The sequence below is a fragment of the Bradysia coprophila genome, unplaced genomic scaffold, assembly GCF_014529535.1.
Source record: "Bradysia coprophila strain Holo2 unplaced genomic scaffold, BU_Bcop_v1 contig_732, whole genome shotgun sequence".
Taxonomy (NCBI): Eukaryota; Metazoa; Arthropoda; class Insecta; order Diptera; family Sciaridae; genus Bradysia; species Bradysia coprophila.
Window position 1 is genome coordinate 5,963,449 of NW_023503972.1, and position 18,293 is coordinate 5,981,741.

Below are 18,293 nucleotides of genomic sequence, written 5' to 3' on the forward strand. Positions count from 1 at the left end.
AGAAGATTTCAATGGTGCATTACATTTGATGAATTATTTTCTTTCGTCCCGCGTACAATTTAAATAACGTTTACCATTGGGATGTGGAAGTTTGCACCCTTTTTCGATTAAATTATTTGTTCTTTCAGACAGAATAATGCTTTCCTTCAAGGCTAAGACAAATTACAATGTTCGTAGTTTGTGACGAGTGTAGCACGTAGCAGACGCTGCGATGTTAGCCCAGTTCGAAAAAATAAAACTCGGCCCGAGCCGAACCGTTTTAATTTCCCCGGGTTTTTAGGTTACCAAGTTTCAAAAATTTAATTCGGGTTGGGTTCGGGTTGGATTTGCAATATAATTTTGAACACTTATATAATATACGAGGCAGTAAAACCAGTTTTTCTTGGAACACAGATGACACCACTTTCTATGTTGGAAGAATTTGCATAACTGACATAAGTATGTTCAACTTTTGTTCACTACACATACTCATGTCACCACTTTCTATGTTGACAAAATTTGAATATCGGACGTAAGTATGTTCGATTTATTTCCGCTATGCATCGCACCCTATCTTGCAAATCGCCAATATCAGTCAATAAATCAATTTAATATATTTTTCGGGATTCCGGGTTTCAAAAATGTAATTCGGGTCGAATTGGGTTTCAGTTTCATCAAACTCGAATCTTAATTTTTAAAATAAAAAAATTCCTTGATTTGGTATCGTTGATACCTATGTCCTTTGCATTTTTCATTTCCTAATAGCCCCCAGCAATTCATACAGGGCTAAAAAGTGACTGCTTTTCATTCAGTGGAAGTGAATATTGTATCAGCAATGAGGATGCATTTTGTGCATAAGAGCCATAATGCGTAAGCTTTGGTGCAGTTGTGAACAATATAAATAATGAAGACACATGCAACAAGTGATGTTACCATTGACTTGCAACTATAACAACAATCCCAGCGATACAATTTGCAAGCGTTGTTTTCCACTACAGCTATAGAGACCGTAAATAATCGTATTAAGAAATTGTATGATTTATGCGATGCTTCAAAAGTGGTTACATCCATTTTTAGTATATTTTCTTCAAAATAATAAAAAAAATCCAGCTGCTTTGATGTTGTTATATAGTTAGAAGCTCGGCGGTTTCAAACCGAGAAGGTAACATCTATTTTGTTCTTCTGATTTTTTTTAATATTCCTGCTTTGTATCATATTTAAGGATAGTATTTTACTGAGTGTGTGCAATTTTCGAATGAATAAGTTCTTCTTAATATAATTTTAGAAGGAGAAATAACTTTCTCAGATATTTGCGATTTTCATTGATTTTTGTGATTTTGATTGAATTTTTGTGGCCATTTTTATTGTACAGCTATCAAAAATTAGGTATTATCACATTTTTGTTTTATGTAGGATTTGATATTTCTTGTCCCAAACATTCTGACAGCTGTCATATTGAATGAAATATTTGAATTTTTTCCCAGTCGAAATTTTTGTAGCACACAAGTAACGACCAGTTTACTGGGATACAAACCATTCAATATCAAGACTGTCGAATCTGTGGATTTAGAAATTATGTAGAATCTGTTGAAAACGAAAATGTAATAATAAGTAAATTTTTTAAAGTGTATTCAACCCTTAAGCTTAAAAAAAATTGCCCAAAAATTTAGACTAAATGTCAAAAATCAGGGATAGCTGGTATTGTATGGCCTGCGGTGAATAAGGGATTACAGTGAAAACCGCAGAGTATTTGTCGATCCTGTCAATGCGAACTTGCTCATATGCTTTCGGCCAATGTTCACTTCGATAATCATATCTTGCGTTAATAACGTCTGTAAAAAACAACAATTGAATTGATAATAAAACCGCCAACAAGTGGCAGGAAATGCATAAGATCCACAATTGCGATATTTTTGATAAAATGCCTATTTTTGGGTTCTGTTATTATTGCGGCTCGATTTCAACTTAAAACCATCATCTACCATTGACACGAGCAATTTTCTTAACATTGGTACATTTTTCGATCACTTCCACTTAACGACCGCACTTACTCCATACTCATATTTCTTGTTTTTTGTTGTTGATTTTTTCTGACTTTTTTTGTAATTGTTACCCCCTCGTTTCAAACATCAATTTTTTTACATTTTTCCCCCCTTCAATGACCGTGATTTGTTACATGCACGATGTAACTTTTATCAATTTCTCCGGACATCCGTTTTTATTTATTCTGTCGACTATCGATTTAAAATTTTCATTGTGGATTTGCCACTTTTAGTAGCTGCATATTGCATGTAAAGTATTGTGTTTTGTGACTGGTATAGCTTTGAGTGGTAGCTGAAGGAAGGATATCTTCCATACTGTGGCTCTTTATGGATGGAAAAAGTCGGCATGAAAAAGATTAAGCATGACAAACTGTAGAACTAAAGTTTTTTTTTCTAAAAATCGATTTTCCGGCTCAATTTTCCGGTTTTTATGAAAAAATTGAAAGTCAAATACATTTACCGAAAGTGACAACTTTCTTCGCTTTTTTTTAAATTGAAAGACAGATTAAATACCAACATTTCGTGGAACAACTTTTTTCCATGTGAAACAAAATGACACCGATATAGGGATTTTCCCAAATATTGACCCACATGAGATAAAGAAAACATTCAAAAAACTTAAAACGAGCGGATTGACACAAGGGCCTGGACTATGTAGCAACAAAGCTCGAAAAACGAATTCTAGATTGATATGTGTCATATGTCGATAATGTACAGGATGTCAGTGTAGCAAAGGCAATGTGCATAACCAATACTCTATCTAGCAAACAAACTCTCAGCTCACTGTGTCAAATTCACACCTTATTTGCTTGTATTCTACAAATACTATTCTACATTTTGACTCACTACACTACATGTTAATTCCAAAGGCTACTTGATACTTTCACCACCTTAATAAAAGTAGTTTGGCTGCTAGAGAGGGTATTGGTATAACTCAATATTTTAGTATTGTGTCGTGTGTGTTTGTGGTAAATTCAGATGAAGCAAAACACTGCACAAATTTAATTGAATTTATCGCTTTAATTTTGTCAAAATTTAGAATTAATATTTAGACAAAATCACTTTAACTACACTGACAGAAAAGAGTTGAAATTATTACCTGTGCCAGGTAACTTTGTCTCCAGGTAATCTAGAATAACTGGAGACAAAGTAAAAGATATTAATAAATAAAGTAAAATCTAAAGTATAAATAAGTAGAACTGTAAGCACATTGTAAGAGGAATATAGCAAAGCTAAGCAATAAATACATACATACCTGCTACAGGTAAGATTTTCAACTATTTTTTGTCAGTGTACAGCGATTCATTTGTAAATTTGCGTGTTTTTTGCTCCAGCTGAATTGAACACAAACACACACGACACATTATAGAAATCAGAGGTCTATAAGTACATTAATAAGAGAATTTTTAGACCCGTACGAAGTACTGGGGTCTTATAGGTTTACGCATACGTTTGTAACACGTCGAATTGGACTCCCTGAGTAAGGGTAAGTGGTTGTCTAGAGATGCCAAATCCGCGAAAAAAAATGTCCGTCTGTCCGTCTGTCTGTCTGCACGATAACTTGAGTAAAACGCATCCGATTTTGAAAATTCTTTTTTTCCCGTTTGGTAATGTCAAAAGACAGGCTAAGTTCGAAGATGAGTGATTTTGGATCGACCCCTCCCGAGCTGTGGCTCAATAAGTGCTTTACGGTTTTTCGAAGATATCTCCGGACATTTAAACGTTAAACTTGTAAGTGATACGTCAAATAAAAGGTATTTACAATACCGATCGACGAAAAAAAAGTTTATGGAAATCGGATTACCGACTCGTGAGTTAGACCCCTTGGTGTGGCGGCAAGCAGTTTTGCTTGTAGGTCGGCCAAATTTGAACATATTTCGTTCGTTTTAGCTTTATTAGATAGGTATTGACCGTACCAATCAGGGAAAAAACAGTTTATGAAATTATGTTCTCCGGAGCGTGAGCTAGGTCTCTTGAAGTGAGCTCTTATCTGGCTACTCGGCCGTACAGTGAACGTGGAGTATTTTGTCAATATCTCGAGTAAATTTTGACCGAATTTCATGATTTTTTTTTGTTTGAAAGGTATTAACGAATGTAAAGCGTCGGTACTATTTTCGGTTTCCTAACAAAATGGCTGCCGGCGGCCATATTGGATTTTATTAAAAGTGATATAAAGTGGGAAAAATTATGCTTAGAGAGTTTCTGTTAACATGGAAATAATGTGTTAAGTGTGAGGGGTTTCAGGGATTCCATATATGGACATCTATATATACCTATATACAGCTATATACAGGCATATAGAGCTATATAATAGCATATTCCTCTGTGAAATGTTTATTTACAGTGAAATATAGGTAAATATAGCGGTATATAGCTGTTTAAATAGGAATTTATGAAATTTGACTTCGTACGCGGCTGTCTATATTGCCTCCGGCAATTTAATTGTATATGATAACAAGGCAAAGAGTGGATAATGTAAGTGATTTAAAAGGAAGAATAGTTTTTCAGCAGAGAAGAAAATGAAGTAAGAGAAATGAAGAGTTTCACATTAAAGGCTTTTGATACGAATAGGTGTTTCGTACGGGTCGGCGTTAGCTATGTTTATTTGGGGGATTACATTTGTCTAGTTTTTGTGTTTCGACCTCAGATTCGCCTCGTATCAACAAAATTCACACGAAACCTTTACTTTTCACCTTTTTAGCCTTTTATATGACTGTTGTTAGGAAAATACACAAGCAGTTGCTTCGTGGCACTGTGTTACAGTTGCAAAGCCACGTTCTATCCCGATTTTTACACCAAAATGCCATGAACAAAGAGAACTGCTAAAAATCAACTTATTATTGTTTCAGACAGTAAAGAATACACAATCTGTCCACTACAAAGGCTTAACAAATCGAACGATGGATCGATTGAGGATGGATCGTATCACAGTTGTCAAGTTCCCGAAACGCATAAGGTAAGATTGATATTGTGGATAGTTTACGTTTTTCAAGTGGTCCCATTTCCAACTCTCATTCTTTTCGCATGCAATACTTCTAACGTTCACTGAAATATTATTCATAGGATCAAATATGCCGTATTAACGGTTAAAGTCTTCCCTTAAATAATAATTTCCTCTAAGCCTTTCCAACCATAACTGCCGGCTAATCTTGACATCGCATATTACATATGCACTTAAACGGAAGGACGATTGTCCAAAGGCAAAACTCCATGTATGCGAAGCGATTGCATCAACATTAATTTGGGATGTAAATCTTTTTCCATGTTGAATGCATGAGTTTATGGAATGAATTTTTAATTTTTGATTTATTTAACATTGCAATGATTGCGTTTGGCTGCAGTTTTTCTTGAAAAACAAACGTAAACTTATTCTGCAAATATTTAGTAATGTAGTGGAGAGATTTAAGCGAGGGGAAAACCACAATGAAAACTTGTGTCCCACCGTTCGACCATTTGCCCATTATTCGCTTATTATTTCCCCATTATTCGCTTGCATTTGAGCACATTATTTACCTTTATTCACCCGTTACCCGGTCCCACCATTCGCTCGTGTTGTTTTTCCCTCGGATTTAAGCAATAAAATATGGCAAATGGAAAAGATTGTTAAAATGAAAAAAACCGGATTAGCAGGCTCGGACAAATGGCTGATCAAGAAAATAAGAGTTTTTGACCACACCAATCGGGGAGAAAAGTTTTTGAAAATCTGTTCATTGGATCATGAACTAGAACCTTCGAGTGGGAGTATATCGTGCTACTGGGCCGTGCAACGATATAATATGACGTCATTGCATAAAAAAGCCGATTTCAACAAATATTTTCAACTTTTGGAATTATTGAGGTGATATATTGGTTTCCCAAGTTGAACAACAAACTTTGGGATTTTGAACTATTTTTGAGTGTTATTTTTGGAATCTTGGACTTTGGTGATAGCATGATGTTTAGTAAAATTCAAGCACCCAACATGATCCCCATCTTCCCAGTTCTAGAATTCAAGGAATTTTTAGATTTTGTCTGGTGTTTCTGGTTCCTTTATTGGTTTTTGGGATTACTGAGGTGCCAGTGTATTGGTTCCCAAAATTCCAGTACCCCATCGTCTATCACTTCACAGTTCTATAAGTCGACGAATTTGAAGGATTTGCGAGATTTTTTTATTGGATTCCCTTCTGTACTTTTCGGATTGTAAAGGCGGTAGTGGATTGGTTCCTAAGATTCCATCATATAAGTATGGTTATCGTAAGTGGGTTTTGCTAAATTTTTAAAAGTAATTCGAACAGGCTTTACAGTACAGCTTCAATTTACTCTCTCGTAGCTCATCACTTATCCCGATCCAATGGTATTTGTTGCCATTTAATCCTGTGAATCTTTTAACGTAATTATCGTCTCTTTCGTTCAGGTGGTCCACCCCATGGTCTTCTAACTAAGTAAGTGAATGTTGTAGGTAGACGACGACATCATTGCAGCATTACATTTATGAATCCGAAACTACTCAAAGTGACGTAGATGTTTGTGCCTTTCTTGATACCACTGGCCTCAAGATTTATCAATTTGCGATTTCCTCACCGCTTCACCCTCATGCACCCAACATTTTATACCGATTAATACAAAGGAAATACCGAGCATTGTAACTCAATCATCATCCGTCAAATTTTTGGATCAGAATAGTCATACCGCAATCCAACATTTGTTTGTCAAACTTCACAGTATGAATTTCTTAATTGGATGCCCACACCATAATGATTCATTAAATACCAATTGATGCGTTCATCAACCAATTTCAATCTGGAGATAACCATTTATCCATTCAATCCATTCTTTTGTTATCCGTTGCAAAAGCAATTTTAATTAATAAACCGATTTAGGTCGACCGGATTTGAAACATAACATTGTCTAATAATTTGATGACACGTTTGCATGCAAGTTGCAGGTGGAATGCAGTGGAGAATCAATACATTTTGTGAGTCAGTCCATTTACCTCGGACATCAAAATTATTCCCTAGTGGTCAAATGGTCACACCATACTTTAAATGTACTCGGATTAGAAACACAGATTGACATTACCCAATTGCACTTCTTTCCGATTTTTTTCTATTCATATCGATTCTGTTCCTGTTTTCAACAGAACCCGTACACCCACAGCTGCATATAATCGAAAATTTGTAACTTCTTTACAGTATTCCTTATTGCAAACAGCCATTGAAACATGCCAGAAAAAGACGATGTGTCAATTTGTAGCCGCCCCAAAATCGTTAGAAGGCAATCCATGTCCAGATGTTCGACGACTTATTTATTTTGCCTATAAATGCCGTCCGTGTAAGTTCTATATTATTACAGATTTTTACTTTACGATACGGTGTAGAGGGTGGCGGAACCAGTCTCCGACCATGTACTAGTAGTCGCACAATTGTTCGTTCATTTATAAACGTTTTTATGAATGAAAGAACTGGTACATGTCTCGAGACTGGTGCCACCACCCTATAAATCCGTTTCAAACATTTTTTATCTTTCTATATTTTAGATGAGTTCCGAAGCAAAGTCGCATGTGAAAATGAAATAATTCAATTGACTTGCAGTCCATATTGGAGAATTACGATATACAGTGCGAGTTATGGTCGCACAGAATACGAGAGTGTGCAATGCGCTCAGCCGCTAGGTGTTTTAGAAGAAAGTAAGATATATTTTTTTAAATTGAATGAGTCATGAGGAGGCGATGTAATTTAATAGATTTAGGTTGGCTTGCAAGCATGCTTAGTATCTGTTTATTATGTAGGTGGAAGCACGGGTTTTCAGTGGGTTTAATGTACGAATACATTTGTGCCAACTTGTAAAAATAAAAATTTCAAAACCCACTGATGACCAAGGCTGTATACTTTGGGGAGGTCACGCAGATCGCCATTTTATTAGATACGCGGGAACACACCTTGTCCATGCAAACAAATTCACCAAAATTGAATTTGTATGGCGTGGTGAATTTTTTGTATGACACGTGGTGTGTAACCCGCGTATCTGCAACTGCGTGACCTCCCCAAAGTATACAGCCTTGCTGATGACCGGTGACCGATGACTCTTATTTTATACGCGCCATGATTTCCCCTCGATATTTATGTCACAGTAAATTTGACCTATACGTCTGCTTATGCAATAAAACATAGTGTTGACATTTGAGTAATATGTCATGTCAGTAATTAATTAACTCTCTATTCCATATGAAAATTCATTAGGGGTCAACAGTAAAGATGAGTACATAGTTCGTAAAAAATGCATGCAAAATCGACCGCAGCAAAATGTTTGCAAAATATGACATAATGTGTATGAGCCAAATGTCAAAAAATTTGCAAGCGCAGTGTAAACATCAGGTTTACACCGAGCTTGTAAAATATTTGACAGATAACTCATACATTTTATTTCACAAGGTGCATGGGTTCATTTTTCACGCTTTTTTCACGACCTGTGCCTTAAGGGTATTCGCGGTTGCGACTTTCACTCGAGTATACCCCGTACATCGAGTATAACGACAACTGTCAACTAAAAAATCATTAAATTTCGAGTCGACGGATTTTGGTCAAATAAAATGCCGGTGTAGTGTGAGATATCGGAACTCCGGTGAAGCAATGAGTTTTACAATCGGACCAATATCTGCCAAGCGATATCGCTTGTCAGATATTGGTCCGACTGAAAAACTAACTTCACCGGGGTCCTGAGATTGCGCACTACACACTGACATTTTGTTTGTCCAAAATCAGTCGACTTATTTTTTTTTTATTTGACAGTTATCGTTATACTCGATATACGGTGTATACTCGAGTATAAGTCGCAACCGCAAATATCCTTAATGTGATTGACGGTTTTGTTATGTGTATAGGTGGATAGAAGGCCAAGGCATACTTGGTGTTTATCAACTAACGTGTTGGCTGGAAAAACACTAATCCACATTACGTAACATAGATTCGTCGGTAGGATTAGATGTTTAGAAACTGTTTAGTGCTGATGATGGAGGTAAAAACTTCACAATGGAATTAAAAACTCTAATGGTGTTAAAAACGCCCAATGTACTTAAAAACTCCACAATGTACTTAAAAACTCCGCAAATGAGTTAAAACTCCGCAAAGGAGTTAAAACACCGCAAAGGAGTTAAAACTCCGCAAATGATTTAAAACTCCGCAAAGTGATTAAAACTCAGCAAAGGAGTTAAAACTTCGCAAAGTAGTTAAAACTCCGCAAAGTAGTCAAAACTCCTCAAAGGAGTTAATACTCCGCAAAGGAGTTAAAACTCCGCAAAGGAGTTAAAACTCCGCAAAGGAGTTAAAACTCTCCAATGGAGTTAAAAACTTTCCAGTGGAGTTAAAAACTCCTTGTTCGTTGAAGTAAAAATTTTTTTGTGCGGACTTAAAGACTATTTCGTTGGACTCTCTTCAATAGAGTATTAAATTGGATTGGCTTGACATCAAGAACCAAAAGTCCAAAAGTAAAGATATATGAACTAACTTAGGGTTCAGGAAGGCTCTCAGGAAGGAAATTTATGTTTTATTTATAACTCTTCATGATTGTGAGCATTTATATAAGGAGTGATCCTTTTTGTTCTGAATTAATAAACCAAATTGAAATTGAAATGATTAGATTACAAAAATATCTTTAATGGATACACGTTCCATTTGTGAATGGGCCACATAAATACGGATTTTCGGGAGCGGATTAAAAACTGTCCTACTAAATAAAAACGAGGTCGATTTGTCATTTTATTTTTGCTGTAACTGGTGACGAGAATGCAGTAAAATGCTTTTTTCCGTTGAAATGTTGATCTGATAATTTATTTGGCATGGGAACACAAAGTTATGACAGCTGAAACATGGAATACGCATATCTGTGGAACAAAAAAAAAAAAAAACGACGGCATGGCATGTAGAGAAGCATAACGGATTGATGATTCTTTCATTTTTAGTTATCACATAGCGCAAAGGAGATTATATTACTTGCTCGATTCAAAGTTTTTTTTTTAATTCAAAAAATTGATTCGCATGGCAACCATTGACCCGTTAAATTTTCAGATCGAATCGAACGTTCAATTTATAAAAAATGTAGAAAACTTTATCAAATAGAAGTTCATCGATGAACCGACTGTTGTATACCGTAAGACTTTTTCGCATACGTATTTCGGATGTTCCATCGGGACTGACTCGAGAGGCGGAAATATTTCTCAATTACATTTTGATTAAACGTGAACTGGTTTCACTTTTTCCACTTAATTGAATTAATTGCCTGGAGCGAAATTTTTAAATTAATTGAATTTAATAATAAACCTCCCTTTTAATTGCATTTGTGGAACAGGCAATGTCGAAGAAAAAGGTGCGATAAAGGTGTATTGTCTGGAGAAAATGGTACAATGGGTACAACATGGAAAATAAATATCTCGAAGAACACAAAGTATAATTTCTGTTCGTTTGCTGCTAACACACAAAGGAGACATTTTTTTATAACGTATCAACAGAGAAAAAGTTTGGGGGGAAAAGTTCGTTATGGGGTACATTTCAGAGAATTTTTGGTCCCTTTCAATGTACGATTGGGCTATTAGCTTTAATACGTCGTTATTAACACTTGCAATTCGTAGTTGAATGGTATGGGTAAGGTTTGTCTATACCTAGAGATGTACAATAGTCACTTACATGATTTGGTTTTCCCTAGAGTCGAAAATGGCTTATTACATTACTAGGGAGAACATTGAGAATTGTTATGTGAAATCAATAACAGATATTTACATGCCAGCGCTCGGTAAAGTGCACTTTACATCACTGTTTTTAACTTTTAAAAAATACTTACCGGACTCTAGCATGTAATACATATTACACACTTGTCACGAAGAAGTCGAGGCTTGCCGAGACTGATAGTGACAAGTGTGTACTCTATTTTAACGTGTACCACTCGGTACGTTGAATTTACATCACTGATTCCTCGCTTTGTAAATAATCAATGACAGATCACACATTACGGCCTTTAGCCCGTAATCATTACCGGCCAGTTCATTTTGGATGGAACTTATTCGAAAATTAAATCGTTTTCACACACTGAAATTTAGTTGTTTTCTATAAATGAAACATTCAATAATCACCACTAGAGTAGCACTTTTGATTTGATAACATCATCCACTCAAGTAAACGAACTTTTAATTAAGAAAAAGCAATTTGCTTACTCGCAGTACAACAATGGTGGTCAAAATTTTCAAAACAACATATCGACGATAGTTCATTCCAGAAAGGGCCTACTGATGTGGATGAAATTTAATTTGATCTATTTGTACAGTGAAAATTCATTCAGTTTTGGAATGCATAAAGAAAATTGATGTTAAACAGTCGTTTTGGTGTTTTCAACGACCGAGTGGTTCACGTTAAAGCAGAATACAGCATAGACCATGTAAATGGCCGAAATACATTAAGCGCAATTACGGGCTTCGCTGTGCTCCGCCCGCAAACTTTTGCGCTTAATGTAATCGGCCATTTACATGGTCTATGATGTAATCTACTATTATCACATAAGCGAAAACGAGACAACAACATAGAACTGAAGTGTAATTTTTGAATTAAACTTCTAGTTAAGTAATTTTGACATCCGAACTCCGCGCGTATGTGATAAAATCCCTTACATAGCTTGAGATAAAAATAAAAAGTCTTGTTTTCGTGTGCTTATTGACCTAGGCTACGCTTCGGATTAACACAATTTACACGAAAACTCTACTGTAAAGTTGAAAAATCGAGGTGTCGCGTAAAGTTTGTTGAACCGAGGCGAAGTCAAGGTAAATAACGACGCGATAACGTGACTCTTTGTTTTTCGGCCGAGTTCCGAGTTCCGTACCATATTTTATTTTACAAAAATAGGTTTCCTCAATCATTTTATTTTACTTGGGATGTAAAGTGGCCTTTCCCTCCCTAAGGAAAAATCTTTAAATCGCTCTCAACGTAAAACGTTATACGTCGGGCTGAAGCCCTCGGACACTTCTACTCATCTGGATACAAAATATCAAATTACTTGCCAGATATAGTCATGTGCCATTACATGCTGAGGGTACAGAAGAAATGCTTCAAGTTGAAATTTTGAGGTAAAGATCGACTATGAGCTGGCAGTTTTTTGTGCCTAACATTTATCGTTCACAACAGATGCATATACGAAGGCGAAGTTGAAAGGGTTTTTGGCACATGAATGATAAGACATCATGTGGAAAGATCTTCAAGGTACTGATCAGGGAATATAGTTATTTACATAACAAGGGGAAGTGATTTCTATGGCAAGTATGCGCTAGGAATGCAAAATTGTATGGACAAGTTAAGGTGTCAAAATGTTTGAAGGACCAGGCGGAAAACTAATCTAGATAGAACCCCATTTCTAGGAGCTATCAATCCTCAACAGTTACAAGTCACTAATTGTCCTCTATTAGAGGTATATGAATCTGAGAATTTGCGAAAGTACACGAATTCTCGTTAATTAGTCGTACGACTTATTCAAGGGAATGATTCGTTGAAAATGTGAATTTAGCTCGTGAAGAAATTTACGCTGCCGTGACCTTGAAGCATTACAATATCTGTTTACTAAATGAAGGACATACAGACTAAAGAAGAATACAATTGCAATTACAGTGCACAGACATACGCTATAATATACTATGTTATTTGCAGTGTGAGAGAAAGGAGTCATTTGTGTACCTGTTTTGATTTTAGGCAATTTCGCGGATTGTAGGCCGAACGAAGTGAGGTCTACAAGCGAAAGTGCCTTAAATAAACCGTCCCAAACAGGTGCACATGTGAGTTTTCATGCAGAGGGCCGGAAACCCGAGAAAATTCGAAAAATTCCCCTCATTTTCGTCCCTGAAGCATGAAAAGCTACTTTTAAACGTAGAAACAGCACACTTTTACATTACAATATTCTTTGATTTTTTCCTCGTTCAATTTTATCCTTTTGAGTTCATTAAAATCACTGGTTCCATACTATACCTGTAGGGTTGTTTTGAAATGAGTTTATGAAAAAGAAAGAGAAAAACAAATATTTCGTAGAAAAGCTCATCACAGCATACACCTGAAATGGAACACAACATTTTTGCAATTCTGTTGCTCAATTTAATCATTTCTTGATAGCTTTTGGTGTATTGCTTTTTGCGCTAAAGAATTTTACTTGCAGCACACCCTGAAATTGCTTCGTTACGCCTTTAGTAATGAAATCCTTCAGTATGTACATTGTTTCATAAATATCTATTATCGCCCATTTATCACTGAGACATAAGGCTCTGCTATTAAGTCAAATTAAATTCGCCAAATTTTGTCAAATTCGCCTCCATCTTTTGCCGAAATTTTGAGAATTTCGGCCAATTTTGACGAATTTTGGCGAATTTAATTCGACTTACACTGAACTCAAAATAAGATTTCATATTCGGTGTGGTTTAAGAGTTTTTCTTGTTCCACACGACCCACAACTTTCAGTAACTTCCAGAACTTTGGAAAATTTAGTTATAATTTCATTTTGGCCACCAAAAAGATCAAAGAAAATAACATTTTGAAAGTCAACACTAAAGACGAAAGAATTCCACACTCGCGATTCGTAAGAGAAAAGATGATCAAAACATTGACTGTCGAAATATTAAGAAAAATAACAGTGCAACGTTTGTATGCATCTTTTCTGCAAGCGTTTTATTAAGGAAAATCAAAATTAATTTAAACCACAGGTTAAATGTTAAAGCACAAAAAAAACAGAATTGGTTGACAGTTGAACAAGTGTATAATACAATGATAATGAATAAAAGATGTCATCATTCGATTTAGAGCCTAACTAACGTAATGTGTAAGAATTTCTAAAAGAAAGACCAAAATTAATTGATCAGAACCTGATTTGTATCACTTTGCATTTAAATCGTTCGGTATTTATGTAGTTGGTACAGTAATTATTCAACTGAAAAATGTGTATGTCTTGAGTCAAATGAAATTGATAGCTTCGACTGAATTGAATGAGAGGGCAGCAGGACATACTGAAAGCGCTGTGGGTTGTGTAGAACAAGAAACTCTTATACCACACCGAATAATGAAATCTTATTTTGAGGCCAGTTTAATAGGCCCTGGCCATAAGACGTTTTTTTCCCGAAAAGCCGAGGAAAGCTTTCAAAATCAAATTTTGTGCTCTTAGTTAAACAAATAATTATTCGTCTGCTCCAATGTCAAAATCTTATACGTCACTTCGGGATCAACTTGTCGCATAAATGACTATCATACAAATTGGACGAAAAAAATCTTGGCCTCACAAATATCTACTTAATATCTGCACCGAAAATAAACGTTCAATAAATTGAAAATTATTCTTCTTTCATTACACACAACCAGCTGAAAATTCCTTGTGGTTTTCGCATGAATGGAATTTCTCTTTGAGCTAACGTTAAAGTGGAACCCTCACATAAACGAAAATTTAACTTTGCATTTAATTTAAAGCATAAATACAAACACAATATCTTTGCTGTAATAAATTATATTTTTCAGCTTGTTTAGCTTCATATGCTAACGAAAGAGTTATGCAAATTTGTCATGGAAAGAGGCGTTGTATAATATCGGCTGATACTGCAACATTTGGCAACCCGTGCAAACCTGAATCGAGAATGTACTTGAAAATTGTCTACACGTGCGGTAAGAATAACCAAAATAATTAATTATTATAGCTACTTATCACACATCCAAGTTCAACGACAAAACACCCTTATTCACACAATTCATCCTGAGATTCTAAAATATATAGAATATATATAGATCCAATGAACCCAAGTTTATAGGAACTTCTTTCGCATTATATCCCAAAGAGCCCTGCAGTCAGTCACATACGAAAGTCCGTAGCGAAGGGTCGACTGAATCTTTTTAAGCCCTGCAGCATATGTGGAGGCCAAATAATGAAAATATTTGCCTGGTTCAAAAACGCACCTTTTTAGTAGCCCTACTCTCGTTAAAAATTTTTGGTTCAGATCCTTCGGAGGAATGTCGATTTCGTTTCATTATCGGACACTAAACAATTCTCTAGAACATTATAATTGACAAAGAATTGTTTCTGAGTCGCGCAACGCAATGGAAAATGCATGCGTTTCTATGCGTTACCATGCGTTTCTATACGTTTTCATGTAAACTTTGAATGCGTTGCGCGACTCAGAAACAATTTTTTGTCAATTTTGATGTTCTAGAGAATCGTTTAGTGTCCGATAATGAAACGAAATCGACATTTCTCCGAAGGATCTGAACCAAATTTTTTTAACGTGAGTAGAGCTACTTTTTAGGTCTTTTTTCTTCTAGAAAAAATACCCTATTATGGCCGCTTTGTCTGTCTGTCTGTTCCACAAATTTGGTAGTTTTGGTAGCTCTCAGTCGGTAGTTGGTATTTTTGGTAGTTGGTAGTTTTGGAAGTTAGTAGTTTTGGTAGCTGGATCGATATTTCAAATTGCAAAGCCACTATGAGCAAATCAACACCAGGCAAATAATAATTATCTTATAACCGATAGCTCACAGTTAACATTGCAATTCGAAAATTTGGTAGTTGCTAGCTGACTACCAAGATTATTATTGACTAACAAACGTAATTTTCGACAGAGATGTTTACTGTTGAAGAACTAAGCACTGACTGACGAAATGATTCTACTTGCTTGCCTATTTATAAACAGAAAATTTGGTAGTCGGTAGTTTTGGTAGTTATGGTAGTTGCGAGCTGGATTGACATTCAAAATTGCAAAGCCACCATGAGCATATCAACACAAGGCAAATAATAATTATTTGTTATCTGATAACCGATATCTCAGAGTTAACATTGCAATTCGAAAATTTGGTAGTTGGTAGCTAAATACCAAGGCTATAATTGACTACCTAGCGTAATTTTTGGAGAAGAGATGTTTGCTATTCGAGAACTACACGACGAATGACAAAATTATTCTTCATGCTCGCCTATTTAAAGCCTAATTTTTGGTAGTTGACGACCATGCTGATAGAGACTTGGAAGAGATGTTTACTGTTTGAGAGCTGCACACCGACTGATGAAATTATTTAGGCTGCTTGCTTATTTATAATTCGATAATGTGGTAGTTGACTACCCAATTGGTGAAAGTTGGTGGAGATGTTTATTGTTCAACATCTGGATATCGACTAATGAAAATATTCTTCCTGCTTGCCTCCAGAAAAAATCGAGAAAAAGAAAAAAGGCCTCACCAGGCTTTAGGCCGGTCTATTCTTGTTGTTCATAGTAACATAATATACTATTACGTGTTACGGCATGTTTCATTTTAATTTACATTGCCTAATCACGTAACGCATTTGTCAAATTATGTCAATTTGTCACTTATCAAATACACAACTTGGAGCCTCGGAAGTAATATACTATTATCATCGACATATACTTATACTTAGGTCCAGACGCGCCGGAGTCTTTTGTGAAAAGAAACGATGAAATTAAAGGAGTTTTGGAGTAGATAAAACCGAAGTAAATGACTTCCAAAAATCATTATTTTTTGACTGAGCCTTGTAAAGCACAAACTTGCTCAATATGTGTGCGAAGTACTGTGGATTATTAGTACTTTCGGTATTATGGTGGTGGCCCAGGCAGTAAATTGGTTTAGGGACCCAAGCGAGTTTTGCTAACTTTTCTTCATTTGAAAGGTCCTTCGTACGGGCTTTCATAATTACGCTCTGCGTAAGATGAACAATTTCTGCAAAAATTTGACTTTTTGCACTAGGACTATGGAGTTAATAGACTTACTGACTTCTTAAGAGGATTAAGCACTCAATAGGTTTACGGGTCGAGTTGTAGACTCGTGTGAAAAGAAACAATCCCATAGCTGCTGCTATTCATCTTGCAATCACTGACTAGCTAGACTCTTCCTTGCTACCTTTGAGAGTGACAGCCATTCAGTTGAAAATTGCTAGTACATACGAAAAAAGGTAAAACAGTAGACCTCAAGGTCTCCTTTATTAATTCGCAAAATGAATTTTTCGCTTAACGTTTTGTCAGCATCGTTATTGCTAAGTAGGTAACGTTTCTAATTTAATTCAAAATTGGTCGCTCGCTCAATCCAATCCCTTACATATTTTACGCTTGTATAGACGTACGGACGTCCTGGTGCAGATCCCGACACAATGCCGACTTGTCTGTAGCCATTGGGCGTCACAAAGACTAGCGGACCACCTGAGTCACCGGGTCTGTATTAGGAACGGGTAAATCGACGGATTGTAAGCGGTACCAATTCAATGATCTCAATTCTTGGTCTGTGTTTACCTTGGTCCCGATTCTCCAACCCTTTGCGTGCACATATTTGAATCGCCTACAGCCACTGGCCACGCATTTTTACATTGGGGCCAACCAATTACGGTTTCTACTACATATTGTAAAGTTTCTGGTCGGCTGCTGCTTCCCTGATACTGAAAATTTTCTCACACATTTACAATTTGCACCGAAATCACCAATACAACCGCGTTAGCTTACACCGAGAAGTCCCCATCCGCTGACGATGCATTCACGACCTCTACTTACTCCTCTAAAAGCCAGTACGATCGGTTGAATATAATAGTTGAACTCGATTCTGATAAATTCTGCAGTACAGCTGCGTCGAATTGGTAACCTCTTGAACCTTGATAGCCTGGATGTATTTGAATAGATCTGACATCGTACGTATCACCACTGTTTATGTTAGTCGATCCAACGTAAACTTTCACGATACTAGGATCACTGGTAGGTCTTTGGAAAAAGCAATGAGCGGCTGATAACACCTACATCACATAATCGTTCAACTCTGATGCACCGCAGAAATGTCCTCTTAGACCGTGAAGTCCGACGTGGTATGGAAATTGTCCGGTAGAAGCATCACTACCACGAGAAATGTTCTCCTTTGTCGGTGTCGGGAGTTCGTCATAATCTTGAGCGTTGAATTCAGCAATGCAAATTAACAGGCAAATAATCTGCCACCGAAACATTTTTCAGAAAACATCCGAAAACAAATCGATTTTATAGTAAAAACCGCCAGTAGTTTTAATGAGCTCGGAATTATGTTGCTTATATTTGCTGCGTTAGAAAGGCTGTGTAAATTTACATGATCTAGTTTTGCTTTTGTTCGAAACGAATCAACCATTTTCACACACAACACTAACTTTTCGTGCTTAGCAACGACCACAATTTCGTTCTCTAATCATGTTGTCACTCTGCATATTTTATGTGATAAATAAAATATTCTACTTACTCATTGACAGGGTAAATCGGGAGTAAAATCTCTATCCTCATCATACGTATTCT

The 18,293-nt window shown here is 36.2% G+C and overlaps 1 protein-coding gene and 1 long non-coding RNA gene across 3 annotated transcripts in view; one reads left to right on the top strand and one right to left on the bottom strand.

Annotated features, from left to right (window-relative positions):
- Positions 1-18,293, top strand: part of LOC119084366 — a 75,408-nt gene that overhangs the window by 43,182 nt on the left and 13,933 nt on the right. The window contains exons 3-6 of the mRNA XM_037194316.1: positions 4,871-4,977; positions 7,193-7,331; positions 7,537-7,686; positions 14,522-14,665. Of these exons, the coding sequence (XP_037050211.1) occupies positions 4,871-4,977; positions 7,193-7,331; positions 7,537-7,686; positions 14,522-14,665 (540 nt within the window). The remainder of the gene's footprint in view (positions 1-4,870; positions 4,978-7,192; positions 7,332-7,536; positions 7,687-14,521; positions 14,666-18,293) is intronic.
- LOC119084367 lies at positions 14,504-18,046 on the bottom strand. 2 transcript variants are annotated; one of them, XR_005089055.1, is made up of 4 exons: positions 17,490-18,046; positions 17,283-17,425; positions 17,092-17,206; positions 14,504-14,626 (listed from the first exon to the last, which is right to left on the bottom strand). It is a non-coding gene; the product is annotated as an uncharacterized LOC119084367 (long non-coding RNA). The 2 variants fall into 2 exon arrangements; XR_005089054.1 differs by lacking the exon at positions 14,504-14,626 and having other exon boundaries at positions 17,044-17,206; positions 17,490-18,039.